At 47.8% G+C, this 15,983-nt stretch overlaps 1 protein-coding gene across 6 annotated transcripts in view; it reads left to right on the forward strand.

Annotated features, from left to right (window-relative positions):
- Positions 1–15,983, forward strand: part of enox2 (ecto-NOX disulfide-thiol exchanger 2) — a 154,994-nt gene that overhangs the window by 31,633 nt on the left and 107,378 nt on the right. For 4 of the 6 annotated variants that reach the window (XM_035536030.2, XM_035536031.2, XM_081712987.1 and 1 more), the window contains one exon: positions 967–1,057. In XM_035536030.2, coding sequence (XP_035391923.1) covers positions 1,021–1,057 — 37 coding nt within the window. In that variant the 5' untranslated portion in view covers positions 967–1,020. Of the gene's footprint in view, positions 1–966; positions 1,058–6,821; positions 7,162–13,265; positions 13,426–15,983 lie in introns of those variants that run through there. The other 2 variants (XM_081712989.1, XM_035536032.2) reach the window with 2 other exon arrangements.

Consider the following 15,983-nt stretch of genomic DNA (forward strand, 5'->3'; position numbering starts at 1 on the left):
ACTCGGGTCACATAGGAAGTGACAGGTGGCTCAATAATTGCGAAGAGGGTTCCCTCACAGAGTCTCCAGGACATGAACTCTCTTATACATGTTTTTGTTCTGACATGTATCTGTGCCATTGACCTGCCCATCAGCTCTGCACTGAAAACTAAAATACAAACACTGACCCCTGGACCCTGACCAAATCCTTTTTTAAATGTATTTTTTTTAAATGCAAACTTTAACTTTTGCATATACTTTTTAAAAGTGTCTGCGTTTTCTCGGTACTGGTAAAGTTTAAAGCAGTCCTAGTTTTTGATTACATCACCGAAGCTTCAGGTCCTTGATCAGTTCTTCCATTTGTAGTCAATTAGCAGCTAAAACAAGCCCATCTTAGCCGGTGAGATCGTAACACAGCTCGTAACCTACTGATACAGGTGTCACATCACAACCTTTTGGGTTTTGCTCATTTGTCTCCAAGAGAACTTCAGCGTCTTCTCAGGACAGCACTTTCCTCTGCTGGTTACTCTTACCTCCCCTTAGAGCTGCCAAACCGGTGGCTTTGTAAACACTGGTGGAGCGAAGTGAGGGAGAGGAAGGTCATGTCAGCAGAAGAGTTTGGGCGCTTGGCGCCGGTCGGCTTCTCTTCTGATGTTCTGCACGTCTCTGATCCACACTGTCTCTCGTTTGTATGTTCTGCAGTTAAATTAGCGTAAGGGCCGTCCAGAGATCCACGCTGACTTGTCTCACACTTTGGTGGAACTCTGTGTACCTTTTTTTCCACCTTGACAAATTAGTTCATTATCACCAAGTTATGTGATGAAAAAGAGGTCCATTTTAGGTGGACTGGATTTTTAGAGAAAACTTTATAAATCACAGAGACTGCGCTAACGATAGTCGCCATCACTGTAGCGTGTTTATTGTACACACAAACTTAGGAAGAAAAGGGGTGCCTGATCATTAATAATCCGATACTTTTCTTAACAGGGCACGGTGCTGAGAGACCGAGGGAGGGCAGCAAAACTGGAACCTGCAGAACACATGATGTACAAGGACTACAGATCCGTCCGGGCCGCAGGTGAGCCTGGGTCCAGCGCCTCGTCTCTGGGGTCGTCGCCACCCTCAGGGACCGTGGGGTGTTGCGCCTGGCGCGAGCTGGGGGGGCCTGGGGCAGGGGGCGGGGGTTGCTGTCATGGTTTCTGCTGCTCACCTGATAAGACGATCCCTGTCCCTAGGGGGGGGTACCTCTCGCTCATCCCAGTGTGTAGCCTCTTGCATTTTATCGGGGCTGGATGCACGCTTGTTGCCAGGGTCCTGATTGCCTTTTCTGAAGGGCAGAAAGTTTCTGCCATGTGCATTTTGTCAAGCCTGGAGAGGCACCTCGTTTTGACAGGTTTGACAAGTGCGGACGCTTTTTGCTGGGTTTAGGTTGCACGCTGCCATAAACAGCTGAAACACTCTCAGTAATGGACTGAGAAAGAGACGCGCAGTCAAAGTAAATAAAAAAAGGGAAGGCTGTTTGTTCTCTGACGCCTTTTGCTAAGAGATACGCTCAGTTTGTAGACTCGCTAAGTATCCGCCTTTGACAGTCCAACTTTAAGCAGCCTTTGAATTAAGCCACATCCTTCAGTTTGTTTAACGTTCACGTTGCATGCCTTAATGTGACTTTGAAACGTCTCCAGTGGGCTTGCACTGCAGAGGCGCGCTGCTACGTGGGGGAGGAAGACGATGGAGAGAAGTCAATGCAGAGCTCATGGAGGAGCAAGAAGGTTCGCATGCAGGCCATGGAGCTGAACTGCCCAACCGTGCGCCAGCCGAAGCTCCTCGTCTCTCCAACAGCTCGGGGTGTGAGGGGGCTCTCACTGAGGAGGGTGGCAAATGCTCACAGCAGGCTGAGTAGGGTGGCCTGGGTCACGATGAGTCCGGATCATCGCACCGCTGCTGGCGTCTCCCATGTGGCGCTGCTCACATTGGCCTGGCAGAGCTGCATGTGCACAGGCCCAGGCTGCTTCTCGTGCCCAAGCATCTTCAGACGGTGGCATGGCCGACTCAAATAAACGCTCAGAAGTCCCTCTGCTCTCCTTCTGTTTTTTGGGGGGTTTTTTTTGCTTTAAACTTAAATACATACCACAAAGGGTTAAAGGCTACAGAGTTCACACCTGATTAATTGGCTGAGCGTGAGGAGCTGCAGTGCCGTCTTCTCCCCCCATGGGGTGATGGGAGCCGAACTGTGAAAGGCTCATCTGGAGTTGCGACTAGCATCCGAATGCTTCGTAATGAGGCAGGCTAAGCCATCGTAATGAAGCTGCGCCGTCTGATTGATGTGTTGTATGATTGAAGAGAGGCACGAGGGCTGCAGTGTAGCCAGGGGCGGCACCACCCACAGCAGACGGCCTGTCGCATGGTTTGGGGCTGGGCACTGCTTATTTCACGTGGCCTTTCAAAGTTTTCAGACCAATTTCGAGGATCCGAAAGTGGAGGGCTGAAATCACTGGGGGGGGGGGGGGGGGGGGGCTTCGCAGGCTTCATGGTCACATGTGCACAAGCGCTGCCAAAACGCATTCAGCACAGGGACCCAGAGCCCTGGAGTGGTAAACTAGAGTCCTGATGTTTTCCCACTTTGGTCTGTACAATGAGCAGGAAAGGCTTCCCTGACCCATCAGACACCTGGATCTATCGGATTATTTGGCAGGTGGGCCACGGACCTAATCCAACTGGTGGAATATAGCTCTAGTCTCATAGACCCCCCTCCCCCCTCATAAACACACACTCTACTGTGAATCTCCACAGAGACTTGGCCACACACACAAACACACACATACACACAAACACACACACATAAAAACACACAAAAACATCCTTATGGAAAACCAACAACAGTATAATTCCCACATACATGCACCATGCATTGGTTTTATTCCCTCCTCTGGCGCAGTGTGGGCAGTGTGAGCTGGGTTTGCTTGGGCTGCCTCTTTGATTGATTACTTGTATGTGTAGGAACACGCCAACAGGGTTAAACGTGACACTGTTCACATCCTGTCAGATAGCAGCATATATATGTATATATATAAAGTTTTAGAAAGCGAGTATTTCTCTAGGGGAGGTCAGATTAACACTCTAGGAGGCAGGAAATTTAACAGTGTTTTGGGTGAAGGGCTGGGGCTTTTCCAGGTGCCCACATGTCTGTCAGAGTGCTACTCCTACTGCTCCTTATTCTAATTGGCTGTAAAACCCTCTGATGGAGAGCTGAGCTTTGCTTCCCTTTAATGCACTGCGAGATTTTTGCTTCCCCCGTTTCCCCCTTCTCTCTCTCACAGAAAATGGCTCAGACTGATTTATGGCTTTCTTTTAAACCAGCATATATATATATATTTTTTCTTCTCTACCCCCCCCCCCCCCCCCCTTATGAATGCACTGCCTTTGTGCTAATGCACTGTGGTAATAACCGCTCGAACACATAAGCACTCATTTTCAGAGTCAAATTATTGTTTGATTCAGATGTGCGTATATAGAATAAGCCAGATCCTGAAAGAACCCTGTAATTCTTTCTCCTGTAGGCAACAGGAGAGTAGAAATTGTTCCTGAGGGCGGAATAAATTAAATAAGGGGGGGGGAGGGGAAGAAAAAATTTTTGATTCTGCCTAGAACACATTTAACCTGCTTTTATTATGGCCGACCTCCTACGGTAAAAGTGGGGAAACTGCATGCAGACTTCAGGGTGTCTTGAGGTCTTTAAACTCCAAATTGGCCCACCGTCGACACTGGTCGGAAACGTCGGCTGTTTCTGGTAAACATTTACGCCGGTTATCACGTGCAAGCCACCTACAGTGAGGGTTCATTTTTTTGCACATGATCCGTTTTTTGTTGTTGTTTTGCTCTGCCACATTCATTTGCAGAGAACTGAGAGATGGAAAATGCATAACTAGCACATTGATTCATTTCCCGCGCTGGGCTCATTTACATCTAAAAGAGTTTGCCTGGTTTGTTTTTTAATAGGAACGCTATTAGGTTACAATGATTTATGCGTTTCTTTGCCTTAAATGTGTCATTAAATCAATAATGCCCCGATATGTAATTGCCTTTCAACAGCCAAATGACTGAGGCGCTTGTAAAGTAGCTCGGAGTGTTAGGACAGGACGACTGCTCTCCCAAACCTACAGCAGACCCCATTTTCGTTTCCTAATTGCATGAAAACTCGGTAAAATATTGGCGCGGAAAAGATCAAATTAGCAACATTTCCCCAGTCGAGCTTGTCCATTTCCACACCGAAAATCAGCCTGGCACCTTTTCGTGCACGTGCTTATCTGGAACATCTCTGGCTGCCGAGAAATCCGGGTTGTTTTTGCGAAAGTCCTGCAGTGTTTCCTGGGGGTGGGTCTCACTCGCTTCTGTGTTCGTTTGCAGAACGGGACTCACATTAGTAACGATCCAAAGGAAGCGTGCGCATACGCACCAGCAAAATGCCACGTGAATACACCAGACACCACGAACAATTTCTGTTTACATTCGTTCCATCATTAGAAAGTAGACGCGTGAACCCTAGGTGTAGTCACCTTTGTGGTGCGTGCGGGAGGAATCCACCGACCTTTTTAGCAGCGCTGTTCTGTCCCCTACTGAACCATGGCTGCTCTGGTCAGACTAGCACAGCGAGCCATCCAGGTATACGCCACTGGTGCATTTTTCGAGAAAGAGTAACTGAGATAAGTAGGTGATGATATACTTACACTAAAAATAAATGTCTGTCCATCAAACAGCTCCAGCAAGTTCACACCTGAAATGTGCACAGTGTCTACACCCCCCCCCACCCCACCCCTGGGACAACAGGGCCTCCTTGGTCTTTGTTTAAGCCTTTCCCACAAGCTTTTCTCACTTACAGGCGAGTATAAGATTAGGAAGAGATGGCAGCAGCGATTGTGGGATTGTGGGAGAGAATGGGGTACCCTGTTCCAGAGGTTTATATATATCAGTTCGAGCTTTGTTTCTCTGCTGTGTGGTGTGTATGCTTTCAAAAATGTCATGCTGATTTAAATAGTATAGAACTGGGTTTAGGAAACAGACATTGTGCTTTATTATACACATAATTTACATTTCCACAAGACATCTGGAAATATTTACCACTTTCTACCTGAAGCTCGCATTGCATTGGTTGTATAGTCATATATCTTGGTTTGTAAAGCAGTATGATCCTGAACTATATTACTGGAAGCAACTCGACAACGGGGTTCAGTTACACCGATATCAATATACAGTAGGCGCCAAGCTATGGGCAACGTCGGTCAGTTACCGTCACAAGACAAAGGGTTTTAGGTGTTGAATGTCCCCCCCTCCACTTTACAACGGGAGGCGAAATATCCCGGTGTCTGAGGCACAGACCCGAATGACAAAACAGTTTTATAATCGTAAAATTAGAGAATATTTGACAATGGTTAGAGGCAAAATAGGCACCGTTCTGTTATCTCGGTTGGACCAGGTTTCTAAGAGTTTAAGTGACAGAACACCGTCGTGATTACCTCCACGCGGGGTGCTGACATGCTAATGAGGTCAGGGCGGAATGCAGCAGATGCCACGCCCACTCCACAGGGCTTTATGAGACTGAGACAACGGAGACTGAGACAGGCTGTGACCCTCCCACCGTCAGGGCAGCTGTCAGCGAGCGAGACGGCGTCGGAACGGAAAAGACGTGCGAGAGAGGTGGTCCCACCTAGCGACAGTCTGAGCGGAGGTCCCGTGGGTATGCACTTGACGGCACACGCAGGGGGCGTTACCAATCAGCTGGTTGCTCTGCAGGGTTAATTCCCTCCCCCAGAATGCCTGCCTCCTCTGCACCTGTCACGTTGCCCACGCCCAGACAACCTGTTACACTTCGCAACATAAACTGCCTCTTTTCACAGCTTTCTTCTTTGCAAAGACTTCTCCCAGTAAGCCTTCGCGGGGGAAGGATGGTAGGACTTGGGGTGCTTCCCAGCGTATTGTGGGTTTGACTTTTACAAATGTAATTTGAACGAAACCATGTGAAAATTAACCTTTTTCTGTGTCAACAAAAGGTAGGAAATAAGTTAGCCAGGTTAATTTTTTTTTTTTTTTTTTTTTAGCGCTTTGCAGTTTTGCTGTGACCAGTGCAGTATCAGCTGGCAGTCTTTTTAACTTTGACTTACTATACTTCATTGAAAATCAACACTTAATTTTGAACAACCTGCCACCTTGCAGCAGGGATAATAACTAGCTCTTCAGTTTTAATGAAGGAAGGTAATACTGTTTTTTAGAAAAATTAAGTATTTGGTTTGGAGTGGTGCCATATTCTTCCTTTTAACAGCACTGACGCCAGCATAAATAAGACACTTTAGTGGAATGCTTTATCTTAATAATAATAAGACTTTCCCACTGACGTTACGGTAAAGCGAACGCAGCAGTTTGCTCATCACCCTTCTCCCTTCCTGCCTGGTCCAGGGTTCTGAATAATGTAGGAGACTTTAGAGGGATTCGAGGTTTGAGCTGAGAGCCCATTTAGTTTCTGTAGCACTGGGCCTTTACTCTTACTGTGCAGTGATGGCGGCGACACACAGACCATGCTCCCTCTACTGGTCTTAAACATGCTTTCCTTTCTGTGCGCACCGGATTACACAGAATAAGCGTTAAGTGATATGAAGAATTAAAGTCAACTTCATGGGTGTATTCTTCATACATACTTTCTTTTACCAGTGCATCATTTTATAGCTCCGCCGGTCTGCGTTTTGTAACTTTGAATGGAAGGATTCTCTGTGCATGACAGTTATATCATGCTATTTCGCCCTCATTTTTCCACGGTCCGTCAGTGTCTCCTCCGTTTCGGCGCTTAGTCACGAAATAACCGGAAGGTTCGTGCAGTTTTGTCCGAGGGAGCGATCGCACACCGCTCAGTGCGTGCGCGCGGCGGTCACGTCGGACTCGTCTTTTTGAGCGTCGGTGAATCTCCGCGTATTTTCAGCGTGTGGTCTGTGCGCGCAGCTCGCCAGATCCTCCACTCCTCAGCCTAGCGACTCCAGCCCAGTCTGCGCAGCGGAGCAGTCAACATCGGCGGCTGCCTCGAGCCCTTCCGCAGTTTAACGGGGACGGCTCCGACGCGACTACCGTGTCAAAGGCGACGGGACTCGACCGAGCGCTCGTTTGGATCTCCGTGGACGATGTTCCTTGTGCAGTACACAGGTACGCGGCGTTGCAACTTTTCCCTTCAGACTCACGGAACCCGAGCTAGACTTCAGTTTTCTATAGGGAGCCGCCCGTTGCAAAGAACCCCGTGTTATGAAGAAAGAAATGAATGAAAACTAACAGAATGATTGGTGCAATATCTCGGTAATTAATCCGGTACTTCGCGCTCTGTGTACTAAGGATTCATGTGGGGACTGTGACGCCTATCTTTGTAAAACGAGAATCCGGTTGCCAGTCCGTTTCCGTGCGCGGGCAGTACCGTAAGAGGAGCGGGGCTGCGAGACTCTGGCGCTCCGCGCTCTAGTAAATCACTCCTGAGGTTTTACATATCCTTCTCGCGTTTAAGATGCCCGCTGTTTTGTCCGGGACCTTGCCGTGGCTGCCAAATGATCGAGTTTAGTCGGCATTATTCGGATCGTGTCGGAATTTCACAACTCTGCGCATCGTCTCTGTTCAAATGTCGTAGCCCTTGACATTATTGCAATAGTAAACGCATTACATTCGTTTAGTACGTCAGGGCTGTTTAGGTAGCCTAACGTCTGTTGAAGTGCAAGAAAACGGGAAGAACTGATGTTCACTCTTCATTCTTTAAAACTAACAGAGGGTGGCATTAAAGAAAGTTTCTTTAAAAAAAATCTGCATAAGGAATATGATCATACCTAATCCGATCACGCGTGTTTTGCACTTTTGTAAACAAAACCTATTATTTTTGACATTTTATGTACTGTGTTGCATAATCACTGGATGCAGTTAGATCTCAGTGTGCCAAGCTGTCTGGTAGTTGGTAGCACATACAGCTGTTGACTACTGGATTTGACGCAGGAGGCTACAGCGTGCCTCTGAGTTCATGCAGCTTCTCATTATGGAAAAAAAAAAACCTCGGAAAACAATGTGCTCCAGTCATCAACAGAGTGCGGCTTTGCTGTGATGGTTCGTTTAGCAGATGGAGCTGTGTTGTAAATCTTGCTGTGGGCTGTGGAGGTTAGTTCTTCCTACAAACGCCACACAACAGACTGTTTATGAGACATTTGTCAAAGGCCCGTGTTTTTTCACCTCCTCTCAGATGTGGGCGTGAGGCAGGATAACGCGCAGGGCCACTGGCACTGCTCTCTGTTCGCCTTGGTTTCCTCTCCTGTGGTGAAGACAAGAAGCGTTAAAAAAATAAATAAATCAGAACATCTGTCTGAATCGATCAGTTGGATCTGTTGCCTGACTTGCGCGCACGCGTGTGTGTGTGTGTGTGTGTGTGTGTGTGTGTGTGTGTGTGTGTGTGTGTGGTAGGAGGGAGAATATCTATTTTCCCTATTACGGTCATAAACCTGTTCCCAGATTAAAGCTTCACTATTCCCATATTAAAGTCTACTCACTCCACTGGCCTCTTCCTCTTGGAGAAGCAGCCTAGTATATGATCTGTCTAATATAAATGGCACTTCTGAACAAGGGGGAGGAAGATATAGGCGCATAACCTGGCACTGGATTTGCAAGGAGTTCTGGGAGCTCTGGGGGAGGGCGGGGTGTCTGAGACGACTCCCAACAGAGGACACAAAATCAAGAATGAGGGATGAACGCTCATGAATGAGGCAGGAAAGAATGCGGGATCCTGAATGAAAGCTTTTTTCCAGCCGGAGCTGTCAGCACAGTTGCATTTTTTTTGGTGGGGGGGGAGGATTCTTCTCAAATGAGATGAGAAAGGAAAGAAAGAGCTGGTGGGGGGGGGGGGGACCTCTGAATTGAGATTTTACTCATGACTCTCCTGCACACAGTTTGCTGATGGTGGACAGGGGGGCGGGGGGGCTTTTTAAATTGCACATAATGGAAAGCCACTGTGCTTTCATGGAGTGTTCCAGCCAAAGTGACCTGGAGAGAAAAGGACTGGGAAAAGAGGAGAAAGGAAGAAAAAAAATGCATTTTTTTAAAGAAAGGACCCCAAAAAAGGTGCTTAGGAAAACATCGATGTAGGAACGGGTTTTGGAGTGTGGAGTGTGGGTCTCCATGATCTGAACGTGTTCTCCTCAGAGATACACCTCCCCTGAACTGTGTAGGTAGCATTCAGGTCAGGAGGGTTTACAGCATATTTTGGTGTATTATAAAGTGTAGGATGGGTGTTGCACTGGTACATCCATAAATCCACAGGTTGCTTTTGTTAATTAGGTGCAAAATGAGCCCAGTATTAGGTTCTCCTCACACCTCAGTGAGGGTGGAATCGTTTCAGTGCAGCGTTGAGGAGAAAAAAAACATGTACAAAAGTGTTTAATTGGGCCATCGGTGTTCTACTCAGTTTGTTCAGGTGTCTTAAGGATTTATATATGGAAGTACAGAGATTTGTATCGTCTACAGCACAGTTGCACTTTTAGAAAATCCAAAAAAACAAACAAACAATTTATACACAGACATGCTACTTTGCATCCTGAAGTATTTCTTTTTGTAAGCCTGTGTAGTCAGTCTACTCAGCCAGTCTGTAGAATTAAATTAGATCTCTGTAGAGTCAATACTTTTAACGTAGTGTTTTTTTAAATAAAAAAACTCAAGTTGAATCTTGAGCTCACATTTGGTTATACCTCTAATTTGCAGGTAGTGCGACCATTATTTGCAAGTATTTTCAACCCGATGTATTAGATGTATGGGGCAAGATCTAAAACTGTCACTGAAAAATATCCGCTGTCCGTCAGTCAGTGTGGTCTGATTGATATCTGAATGTCTGTTCAAAACTTGCTATGTTCTCCTGGGAAGATTTTATACGCTGGTATCCTCAGGTGTTTCTTCCATTCCCTTTCCCAGACATTTGGCTTAAACTTGCCCACTTCCTCTCTAGGTGCCTTATACTTCCTGCGATGAACTGTTTTTCTTTAGAGTTTTGGGACTGTGGTAATTTCAGTGAAAATGGTTCCTTTAAGACTGAAAAAAAAAGTTGAGATTAAAAACATTTAAAAAAATAAATAAATCTTCCGTGGAGCTGGAAAGTCTAGCCTTCAAGGTCAAGATATTCATTGGTTTAAACTGTTTTCCTTAGCCATGCGCTTCAACGTATGCTCCGAGAAACATTTTTAAAGAAAGCTTTCGGTGTGACAGGAGGCCGTACTCCTGTCGTTATGACAGTTTGGACGGTCATTGTAAGGAGGAAGCTTGCTTACTGGCGTATGGTGTCATTATGAACCATTTGCCCGCTTCTTTCAAAGATGAGTCACACAATATTGAACCTAAGATGATCATGGTTTCGGGTGTGTGTGTGTGTGTGTGTGTCTGTGTGTCTGTGTGTCTGTGTGTCTGTCTGTCTGTCTGTCTGTCTGTCTGTCTGTGTACACCTCTCCCGTTAGGTGCACACTGCGCGGCATGTTGGCCGTGGCTGGGTGTGTCTCATTTCCCTCCAGCTGTTGCAGTTTGGCTGCGCTGGAGTCTGTGCACTGGTCGCACTGGTCACCAGTACGTCTCCCACATCTGTGCTAATTGAGAGGCGTTCTAGCCAACGTGGGGAGCTCCTGCGTCTGATAATGGATAGTGAAGCAGAAGGAGCTGCAGTGCTGTGTCCTGCTGCTTAGATCTTCTTAGCACTAGCCTTATTCTTTCTTTCTTTCTTTCTTTCTTTCTTTCTTTCTTTCTTTCTTTCTTTCTTTCTTTCTTTCTTTCTTTCTTTCTTTCTTTCTTTCTTTCTTTCTTTCTTTCTTTCTTTCTTTCTTTCTTTCTTTCTTTCTTTCTTTCTTTCTTTCTTTCTTTCTTTCTTTCTTTCTTTCTTCCACCCCCTCTCTTGCAATTATAAATATTTACCCTCTTTCTCCGTCCGAGCTTCCAGAGGAAATGCTAGATGTAAATGTGAGAACAAACACATCCGCTGGAATTGAGCCTGACCCGGAATCAAGGGACCTCGTACCGTGGAGCAGTTCGGCAGGGATGCGGGCCAAACCCCAGGACCGCTGGGTGGACCGTGAGAACCCTGTGTGCACGCGGGCTTGCGCGTCACATGGATGGGGAAGTTTGCTTGCTCACGACATTCCAGCTTAAATCAGAAAAGCATGCGAGGATTGTTTTAAAGTTTTGATAGGAGTCGTTGTTGACGTCGTCGGCCTCGTGTGCCGTAAGCTGAGCCATGGTGAAGCTCTTCTGTCTGCTGCGTTGAGCCCGCGTGAGAATGCCGTTCAGTCTTCACCTCCTTGCTTGACCCTTTTGTGTTTTTTAAGCGATGTTATTTGTATTGCTTTGGTGTGCGTTTCTGAACTCTCATGACTTCCCTTCATATTTCAGCCAGAAGTGGTAGTTTGTTTGTGTGTGTGTGTGTGTGTGTGTGTGTGTGTGTGTGTGTGTGTGGCATGGGGGTGGCTGCGTGTGTAAGAAAGTGGGGACTGGAATGTGTGTGTTTGATATTGGGTGTGCTGTGTTTTGTGTGTTTTTGTCTGTGTTATTGGGGGAGTGTGTGTGTGTGTGTGTGTGTGTGTGTGTGTGTGTGTGTTTGTGTGTGTGTGTGCCGGCGGGAGTGCGATGTGGGAGTGTTTTCTGCGTGCATGCGTGTTTGTATTTCTAAAGTAAGTTCAGTCTCTGGTGCTTGTGCTTTCTGGCCCCGTCTTGTTGACAGCTCGCGCTGGGATCCGAACAGCGAGCCAGTGTGATAAAGCTCTCTGAGTGGCCTGTCACTTTATCAGGGGACGCCTTTGGCTGAAAGAAGGACGCACACCTCTCTGGCTCACGTCTCCTTGACGGCGCCCTTTTTGGACAGAAACTCCCTGAACTGGAAGTGAGGACATAGACAGGAAGCCCTTCGCTTGTGGTCCTTCCGTCCGAACGCGCCTCATTATCTGGGGCCAGAGAGTCTAATGGCAGAGAGTGAACTGCAGACCTAATGACAGCTCCTGTGTCTGCGCTGGGATCCAGGCCTGCCTTTCAGCGTTTACCTGTCATGGGTAACCAGTACAAGTTCAGACGCAGTGCGATCTTCTCCTCACTGTGATCCTTCAGACAGCAGGCGCTCAATACAGACAGACCACAGTATTGTCAGACGCTCAACACACGAAACGAACATCCACAGTCTGCTCTACCATATACGATACGCGAAACCATATGTGCTGTACATGTCAAATGTAACCGTGTGGGCTTATCTTTGGCAGCGGTCACGATGTGATCTTTTGCGTCTAGCGTACGGTTCTCTGTAGCAATGGCTGGGGCGGTTGAGAGCAGTCAGAGTGCGTGAGCTGAGGCACTCTGGGACTGTCTCGCTTGCTAGGAGAGAATAAGTTATATCAGGCCTCTTTAGCATTGCCTACCATCTCTTGCAGTAAGAATGGCATGTCTAATTTAAGACCAGTGCATAGACAATCCTGTTCTCAGTATGATAAAAGCATCCGACCTTTCTTTCTATTTTCAGCCAGTCTGATGGGTTACTGTAGATTATAGTAGCGGTGTAGTCATAATGGTACCGTGTGTGTTGCTGTGTATAAGAATATGACAACACTAGGACACAGTGGCCCATTCAGTGATTAGTTAGTACGCTCTTCCTTAGGCTTCCACAGTGAAGGTCGTAGTCATGGAGGGTGAGTCATATGCTACAGTGCCGTGAGTCTCTGATGAATACACTCCTGGCTGGAGTACGGTATTAAGGCAAACGATTCATTTGCCGCTGTAGATACACATGTACCGTGAGGCCTAAATCAGAGGGTTAAGAATGCGCCTGATGTGCTCCAGTGCGGTTTAGCAAGAAAGCGGAGGACGACTTTCCCAACCGTCAGCCACAGGAGCGTCAGAGCCGTCGCCACAGACAAAACGAGCCCGAGATGGTGGTGGTGGTGGTGGTGGTGGTGGTGTCACCGTGGCCTTTTCCCCCTCCACCCACCCAGCCTCTCCCGCTTTCCAGCTGTGTCAGGAAAAACAATTGAGAGCATCACGGCACGTGCCGTGTGATGGATCACCCAGGAGACGGGTGCGCTGCATCTCCCCACCACGCAGCCACCCGCCAGGGCCGTGGGGAGGGTGCGACCAGGCGCCTGCTGTCTCACCTCTGATATTGGGTGAGATTACACAGTCTGCCTGTTTTTCCCCATGCCATTATAAATCTGAGGTGAAATTGCTTTTATTTTTATTTATTTATTTATTTATTTATTTTTATTTATTTTTTTAAGGGCGACTTGAGTAACCATGTTGCCAACTGAGGTCCTCACTCAGGAAACGACCTTCCTCTCAGCCGGACTGAAGCCAGCTCTAACCTGACCTTTCCCAGAGGTCACTGTGCTCACCTCAAGCCCCATACAGTACGTTGCCTGTGGAGGTTGTACAATATACGTGAGTCTTCCTGTGCACTCACTGACCGGTAAAATTCCATCCACATCCATGAGCGTTGAGGGAGAGACCTTGTAATTCTCCATTTCTGTAAACGTCGCATAAACACACGCACCATAGACGCACCACCTGGCCGAAACTGATTCGAAAATCACCACAAATGTGGACTCTGGAAGAGGAATGAAAAAGCCCAGTGTGTGATTTGAGGTCAGGGGACGTCAAAGGGAGGACTATGTCTGTGTTTACCGCCTTTCAGAGGCCAACACCCGCTAGCCACAAGCTAAGTTTAAACAGGACCGTTAAAAGCTTTCCCTGGGCTCCAGACTTTAAATGTATTTCTGTCAATGTTTCTTGTCTTCCCAGCTAGGCCCTGCACGTTGGTTTTGTGCTTTAAAAGACTCCTTTTTACAACGCACTTTACTGTTACGCCTGTTTTTTTAAACTAGGGGAATGCGTGCTAGGAAGACGGCCCAGTAAATCACCTGGACACGTGAGAGAGGTCAGCTTGGCATCGCAGTACAATCTCACATAACCTTTTAGCTCTGCTTGTTGTAGAGTTTATCTAACTTTAATTTACCGGTCTTCAGTCTCGTGAGGACGGCTGCGTTTCCCTGCTATATAATGCCATAAGGACCAGCTGCACGTGTGGGTCTCGATGACGACGACTCTGCAGTGGTGATCACTTGAGCTGGTGTTGTTTTCGTTCTGGCTCAGTGCCATTTCTGTACAGTAGTCTGTCGGATCATGCCAGTGGTTTATCTGACTTGATTTCCGCGATCTAGGTTATTATAACATGTCTGTTTCTCTTTTTTGTACCTCTTAAATTTTAGTCTGATGGGTTTTACATAGTCTCAGTGGTAGCTGAGACAATTTTCTTTTCTTTCTTTTTTTTAACAGGAAATTATGGTCAAATTATGGTCAGTGCTGCCCACTGTGTCTGGGCCAAAGTACCATAATGATACTCTCAAATCCTTTACGCAGAGCAAAGCTAATGTATCAGAGTGGTTTGGTCTAATCTCAAGATGCCATTCTGTTCCCTTTGCTGTAGACAGACGTCTTTCCCATGTCATGGAGGGTTTCTGGGACTGCTAAACGTGGAAGATGCGTGCTCATTGTACTTCCGTTAAGGCACGTGTCTCTAACACTTCATCTAAAGACACTCCCAGCTGCCTGCACAGCACTGAAGCCCAGTCACCCCAATCTCACGCAGTCCTCCATCAAGCTTAGCCCAGGCGTCGGGCTGGAACGCGTCCTGTCCCCGCGGGACATGGTCACGTGGCGCGGTGCCTCCACAGCCTCGGGCTCGAGCGGTGGGTTTTTTCAGGACGGCGCGCCAGGTGTCGGGACGGGCAGCGGCCGCAGTGGGCTTCTCCTCTCGCCTTGCTCGGAGAAGGAAGGTTCCATGGCAGCGGGCCTCCGAGATACTCCACCTGTCAGCAGCCTGTCAACCGGCCCCCTGATGGCCCGCGCCCGCCCGCTGGTGTCGACAGGGGAGTCCGGGAAACATCCGGGCTCCAACAGCGAGAGCCGCTGCACTGAATCACCTGCAGGTGCAAATGATCACCCCTCTCTGGTGTAGCCGTGTGACTGTTTCCTCAAGCATAAGACCTTTTTAACACGTGGTCACTACCTCCTCCTCACGGAGGTCGAAGTGCAACCCGTGGGCCCGAGGTGAGGTCACCTCGGGACGGACGCTGACAGCAGCTGACCGAATCTGACGCCGCAGAACATGGCCATTACAGAGCAGAAGTAATTGGATCCACAAATCAGCAAATGTGTGCAGGTTTATAGAGGTACACGGCTTTACAGCTCCGTGTCTCAGGGCTTGCTTGGAGGCTGACGTGGCTGTCGTGACGCTGTGGGCGCTCGCTGACAGCGGGCACTGCACTCTTGGCTCTCGCCCCTCAAGGCCCGTGTGGGGCAAGTACGACAGGAATTCGACATGACGTGCCTGTACTCCACAATAGCACCAATCAGTTCTGATGGAAATGACAGTCTGCTGACCCGAAATTGCCTGCTGCGAGTGAAAGTCCATTATGTCTTATTTCTACCTGGGCACTCCGGCCATCAGTGCTTCCAGTTGAGTAGGTCAAGATTATTCAGGCGCTATTGGAAGCCAATTCGCTTACGACAGTTTGTTTCTTAGACTGCCACAACCATGTCCTTCTCTGTTTCCATCTAATCTCTGATGTGCAGTAATTTTTTCAACAGGCAGTAGTAATATGCAGGGGAAAGCAAAGCAGTGAGGGCCCTTATTTCACTTGAGCAAAATTGAGTTGTTGTTTTTTTAACTCATTGTACAGTACAACAGATGTCGAACGGATATCGTCACTAAGCGTCTGGGGTATAGACAGCTTGCATCGTGCCTTGTTTACCTCCGTATACTTGTTTTTGGTAGTAGTGTGCTAACACCAGCATGAAGACTTCATGGTGGAGAACGAGGCATGAGAGAAGCACGTGTGCCTCCCTCCCTTTCCCTCCATTCCTGCTATCTTCCGTGGGAAAGCGGGAGAAGGGGAGGATTAATTGTTTTCCGCAGGTAAGCCGGGCGCTTCCGACAG

Source organism: Electrophorus electricus, chromosome 4, assembly GCF_041902795.1.
Source record: "Electrophorus electricus isolate QZ-2024a chromosome 4, ASM4190279v1, whole genome shotgun sequence".
NCBI lineage: Eukaryota > Metazoa > Chordata > Actinopteri > Gymnotiformes > Gymnotidae > Electrophorus > Electrophorus electricus.